Source organism: Myotis myotis, unplaced genomic scaffold, assembly GCF_014108235.1.
Source record: "Myotis myotis isolate mMyoMyo1 unplaced genomic scaffold, mMyoMyo1.p scaffold_m19_p_41, whole genome shotgun sequence".
Lineage (NCBI taxonomy): Eukaryota > Metazoa > Chordata > Mammalia > Chiroptera > Vespertilionidae > Myotis > Myotis myotis.
Genome location: NW_023416348.1, coordinates 1608706 through 1614705, shown reverse-complemented (window position 1 = coordinate 1614705; position 6000 = coordinate 1608706). Strand labels below are relative to the sequence as shown.

The window sequence follows — 6000 nt, the reverse complement described above, 5'->3', positions numbered from 1 at the left end:
CACTCGTTGGCCACTTCCCCGGGGGAGCCTCCCTCTGCATAGCACCCCTGGCCCCCAACTGTCCTGCCGCCCTCACCAGCTCCCCTCCCCCCGACACCCCTCCTCCCATCGCCCACCAGCTCCTCCCACCCCCAGGTGGTCCAGCCCCACCCCCCGGAGGTCTCCGACTTCCAGCAGTTGCCCCAGGCACCCCCCCACCCAACGGGGTGGTCTTTCCTCAGCCCCCACTGCCCCCGCCCACGGGCCTGCCCGCGGGTGAACCAGCCCCGGGTCACCGTCCTCTGCGCACACACTGCTCTGCTGCCTCTGTTCCCGCGCTCCTGAGGGCGTGGCCTAGACTGTCCGCCCTGAGACGACGGCCCAGGGCCTTCCAGGACCCTCTCCCCACCCACGGCCCCCAGGGGGGTCAGACCCCGAGTCACAGCCCCTCCCTGCAGCCCCCCAGGGCGCCCACTCCCAGCCGGTGACGACAATGCCCGTCCCTGGACGAGGCGCTAAGACTGCGGCTCACGGTCGACCCCTCCCTGGCAGGATCCAAAGTCACCTCTCCGGACCGGAAAGTGGGGTTGGGGGCGCCAGGGGCGGGCTGGGTCCTGCGGGAGGTCCGACGTGGGCGGGGCGGAGGGCGGGCATGGGGGCGGGGCCTCGAGGCGGGGCCTGCAGGGCCCTCCCCTGCCAGGGGCGGACCGTGGGCGTGGTCTGCGCAACAGGGGCGGTAATGGGCGTGGTCTGGGCGCAAGGGGGCGGGGCCTGTGCCCCCGCAGCCAATGGGCTGAATGAGGCCGGCGGCACGGGCCCCACCCGCTCACAGTGGCTGGGCGCGGCGGGCGGGGCTGGGCGGGGGTTGGGCGCGGGCTGGGGGGGCCGGGCGGGCCGGGCGGGCCGGGGCGGGCCGGGGCGGGGTCCGGGTAGTGGCGGGGTCGCGGGCGCCGGCTCGGTCCGCAGTCCGAGGCCGGCCGTCACGGGCAGCGCAGAGCAGCGGAGCCTGAGCGCGCCGCCCGCCCCGCCCCGGGCCGCCGGCGCCCGGATCCGGACCAGCGACTGAACGCGAGGGCCGCCGCCGGCCCGCCCGCCCGGCCGCCGCGATGTGCGACTGCTTCCACATGGTGCTGCCCACCTGGCCCGGAGCCCCCGGCAGCGGTGCGCCTCCTCCCGCCTGCAGCCCGCTCCCCGGGGCGGGTGGGTCCGCGCGGGGTGCGGTGCCGGCCGGGGTGAGGGGGCCTCGGGCACCGGCCCGCGGTGCCGCGCGCGTCCGTGCGTCTCGGGAGCCTCTCGGTCTCTGCCTGCCTCCTCCCGGGCCTCTCTCCCCGCCTCCCATCGCGCACCTGCCTCTCCAGGTCGCCCCTCATCTAACCGCTGTGGCCCCTGCCCCTGCCCCTGTCTCACTGTCCGCCTCTCTCCCTGCCGCGGCCCCCCTGCTGTGACCCTCTGGGAGGTGGGCTTGTCCCTAGAGATGCCGCACGTGTGAGTGGGGCGTGAGAGCCGCGGGCCACCAGGCCTGCCGTCGAACACGTTTTGGGGGCGAGCAAGATTTGGGGCTGTTGGTCTCGGTCCGGGACTGCCCGGCCGGCGGGGCTGGGTCCGTGGTGTGGCTCCTATGCGGCCGGGCCCCTGGGCGGGTGGTGGCTGTGGCAGGAATGGACCTGAAGTCTGGGGTTTGGTGAGGGACCCGAGGGGTCAGAGGTCAGGCCACAGTGCTAGGCGAGGGGAGGGGGGTGTTGTGCCTCCGGCCTGGGGATGACCGCCAGGTGCTCTCCGTCCCCGTCTGCTGGGCACTAGGCCTGGCCCTGGCCCTCAGCATCTTGCAGGGAGGGTGGGGCGGAGGAGTCCTCCCGGCCGCGGGTCAGGGATGCGGGTCAGGGATGCCGGTCAGGGATGCGGCAGCCTGGCCACGCCCGGACACCTGGCCTGCTGCCGGCGGGGGCTGGGCTCAGCGGCTTCGGTGCAGGCTGGACCCCCCTCCTTGGGGAGAGCAGATCAATGAGGGTGATGGCGCTGCTGGTGCCGGGGACGGGGTGCTCCCGCCTGGGCACACCCTCCAGCCACAGCAGGACCTGCCTGGCCCCCCTGCTCCCCATTTGTCTGATGACACCGAGGCCCAGCTGACCTCCTGTGTGGGCCTCCCTCACCCAGATGGGAGTGGGCGGGAGATTGATGGCCACTGTGGGCCCCCAGCCCCCAGCCCCCCCCTCCTCCCCCAGGGCTGGCCCTGGCCCTCGTCCCTGGGACTCAGCACATCCCAGGGAGAGCAGAGGGGGCCTGGAGGACACGGGGCGTCCCTCTGCCTCTGCCCAGAGGCCGCCCCAGGCTGCAGGCTCGAGGGTCCATCTCGCCAGCCTCCTGCCTCTCAGAGGCCTGGGCCCCTCCCCATTCGAGGCCCTCATTCTCTGCTTGATTTTGGTGGTTCCCTGGCCTCCTGGCGTCCAGCTAGGCGTCCGCTCTCAGGGATGGAGGTCAGTGCCTCTCGTGGGCAGTGGTGGGAGACCTGCTGCATCAGAGAGGGGTGGGGGTGGGGGCCTGCATCCCTGATAAGGCCCCAGGGGGTTGGTCCAGGCCTTTTCCAGCTGATTCCTCCCTGGCAGGCTCGGAGGGACCACACGCCCTGGCCTCTCCACCCACCCAAGCCTGCCCCCTGCACCAGCCATGCAGGGCGGGTCTGCACCCCTATCCAATCTAGGGGGAGAGAGCCATGTCCCGTCCAGCCTGTGTGTAAAGGCTGCCCCCTGGTGGCTGTGCTGGGAACACACCCAGCCTCCCCCCACCAGACCAGGTCCAGCTCCCTCCCCACACCCCCAACTGCCCTACCAGGTGACCCTTCCCTCTTCCAGAATGTCCCGTGCCACCCCCACCCCCACACAGGACCCCGAGTCCTTCGCCTGCGATGGCTCCAGTGGTCACATCCCTTCCTAACCCGGGGCCACGGGTTCCTTCCAGAGGTACAGCAGGGTGTGGGCAGCTGGGCTGACAGGGAGCCCCTGACCTCCGGCCAGGGGACCCGCCTTACACCTGAGAGCCCCTGGTTTGGCCTGAGCCCCCACCGGAGAAGCTCCCACCAGGGCCAGGGAGGCCCCATGGCCAGTGCTGACCATGCGGGGGGCTGGGTGGCTCTGGGAATGCCAAGACCTCCCCAAGGGCAGGGCAGTGCTGGGCCCCCCGTAGCCCCGCCCTCCTGCACAGCCCAGGGCTGGAGGGGCTGGAGGGGCTGGAGGGGCTGGAGGGGCTGGAGGGGCCGGATCTTGCATCTGTGAACAGGAGTGACCACAGCTGCCACGTCCAAGGTCAGGCAGAGCTGGGCAGCCGGGCAGGCAGTCTTTGCACCGTCCACATTAGTGCAGCGCTGTGTCCCCATTTTGCAGATGGGAACACTGAGTCTAGGAGCAGCGTGGAGGCTCTCTGGCCTCTGCAGGGCCCAGAGCGGCCATGTCGCATGCTTTACGCAGTGACGAATGACCGGTGCCGGCTCGGCCCCACCCCACCGGGCAGGGGTGGGCACGGAGGAGGAGGCAGGCGAGGTCATCTTGGCCCAGGTGCCAACCCTCCCAACCCCTTAATGAGACGGACTCTCAAAGCCTCTGCTGGGGATGGCTGTGCCCCTGACAGCACCCCTGGGTCTGGGACAGCTCGGCGCGTGCCCCAAGTCCTGGGAAAGGGGCTCCACAGGTCCAGTGCCCAGAGGCCCCACCTCCCCTGGGCACTGAAGCAGCGTGTGCCCACCCCGCCTGCGCCCATGGTGTGTGGACCTGCGGCAGGAAGGCCCTTGTGGCCTTGTCTCCCTCGGTCCAAGCTCTTCGGTCCTGGACCAGCCAGGAGCCGCCTATTCCAGGAAGACCCCCTGACTGCTGGGCCCACCCGCTCTCCTTCAGGCTCTGACCCTCTCTGCCTCCTTCTAGGGTGGCCCTTTGTTGAAGGCCCCTGTGTTTTAGGTTCGGCCTGGGGGTGAGCCCCAGGCAGGTGGGGTGAGGCACTGGCCATCTGGGGGCCCTGCCACCCACTTCAGGGCTGAAAACCCAGACCTTCCCAGCTTGGTCCTCTGCCTGGGAGGAGGCGGACCCTGCGCTCAGAGCTCATGTGAGGGGGTCTGTCTGCCTTCCGAAGGGCCGGGGACTTGGAGGTCATGGGCAGAGGTGAGTCAGGCAGCTTCGGGCAGGAGCAGTCAGGGAGGGCTCCCTGGAGGAAGCTGTCAGACGGGGACAGCACACGTGCAGGAGGCCTGGAGAGTGTTGGGTGGGGGAGTAGCAAGTGGCCAACAGGGTGAGGGTTCAGGGGAGCGGGCGGGCGCCAAGATGTCAGGAGGGAGGGCTCTTTTGAGGGCACCAGGACACTCCAAAGGGTTTCAGGGCAGGTCCTGAGGTTGAGGGGAGAGGCTGGACGAGAAGATGGGGGGCTGAGGGCTGAGAGGAGAGCTGGGGTGAGCCCAGAGCGGTCTGGGTGTGCACCCAGGCCGAACAGCTGCCTCCATGACCCCCACCCCCACCTCCACTCCAAGGCAGCTGCCACCTGTGGGGGGTCAGAGCCTTGGGGGCGTCTCTGCCAGCCACCACCCCCCCCCCCCCCGCCCCTGCCGGCACCTCCAGGCTTCCCTGTGTTTTTCTTTTTTTGGAAGCCCAGGGGCCGGGAGCCAAAGGCCCGCCTCGCTGGGATGAATATTTAATGGCAGAAGCACTTTCTAAAACGGAAAAATGGACCTGGGCCCGCAGCTGGGAGGTGGGGTGGGGCGGAGGCAGCCCCCCTGTGCCCCCCTCCCACGGCTGGTCCCTGCCCCTCAGGAGTCACCGGGAGACCCTGCTGGCCTGGGGCCCACGGGAGGGCGGCCTCGCGGGCTCATGGGCGGGGGGCTGGGGTGGACCCGCATCGAGTTGCTGAGTCCTGGGGAGGGTCCTCCAGCCGCATCCGGCCTGGCCCGGGGGTGGGGGGTGGGGAGTGGGGGGGTCCACGGCCAAGAGCACAGCGAGTCTTGGAAGCGAGGCTGGCGGGGCCTCGCCTTCCCGCGGGCACAGCGGGTGGAGGGGCGGCTCAGGCCCACTGGCCGCTGGGCAGCTGCACGCGGTGGGTCCCCCACGTCCCCTGGAATCTGCCCTCCGGCCGCCGGCGCCCGGCCGGGCCCTCCTTTCCCAAGAGCTGCCGGCCTTGCTGGACCCTCGGGGGCGGGACGAGGGCGGCCTCGCGGGCCGGGCTGTAGGACCCTCCAGGGCGGCCCCTTCCCAGCAGGCCTTGCTCCTGGGTGGCGCCCGCACCCGAGGGCGCCTCGTGACACATCCCCTGAGAATGGCACGCTCAGTCCCGGCCGTCCTGCCAGCTGATTCACTATCAGCTGCCCTGGCCCTGCCCTCCCGCCTGCAGCGCCTCCCAGGGGACTCTGCAGGGCCGGGCTGACCGCCTGTGCAGGGGCCACCGCGGGCACAGGCTGGGCAGGGGGCTCCGAGCCTGCCTGCCAGGCCGGCCGCGGGGAGCCAGGGGTCGGGCAGGGCCTGCTCAGCGCCCTTCCCTGCTGGGGGCCAGGCGCGGCCCTGCAGCACTGGAACCAGCTGGGGCAGCCGTGAGGGCCGCCCCCTTGGCTTGAGCCTCACGGTGGTCTTGACGCTGAGCCCCGTGCTCCCAGCCCGACCCTCCCTCCCTGCCCAGGGCTCCCGGCCTGTGCAGCCCGCGTCCTGCTACCACCCACCTCCTGTCGGTCCATTTGGGAGCCACAGTGCACAGCCTGGGCCGCCTGGCTGCTGGTGCTGCCCCCGGCGGGTGGGGTCCGGGGTGGGGGTGCGGGGGAGTCCCGTCTGAGCTGGGAGGGCGCTTCAGGCCCAGCCAGCGGCATGAGCACAGTCCTGGGTCAGGAGGGGCCTGTGGTGGGGGGACCGAGCCTGGGGGGTCAGGGAGGGCCCAGCTCGCAGGCCCCATTGCAGAAGGACTGGAGGTGCCGCCCTCGGCTTCCCAGGTGGGGGCCCGACCCAGGCGACCCCACGGTGCAGGGCCTGAGGTCAAGGAGGCCGTGGGGTTCAGGAGATGGGG

At 71.3% G+C, this 6000-nt stretch overlaps 1 protein-coding gene across 1 annotated transcript in view; it reads left to right on the top strand.

Annotated features, from left to right (window-relative positions):
* The first annotated feature begins 990 nt into the window (after positions 1 to 990).
* Positions 991 to 6000, top strand: part of AHNAK2 (AHNAK nucleoprotein 2) — a 42084-nt gene continuing 37074 nt past the window's right edge. Inside the window, 1 exon segment of the mRNA XM_036306506.1 lies at positions 991 to 1140. Coding sequence (XP_036162399.1) covers positions 1086 to 1140 — 55 coding nt within the window. The 5' untranslated portion in view covers positions 991 to 1085.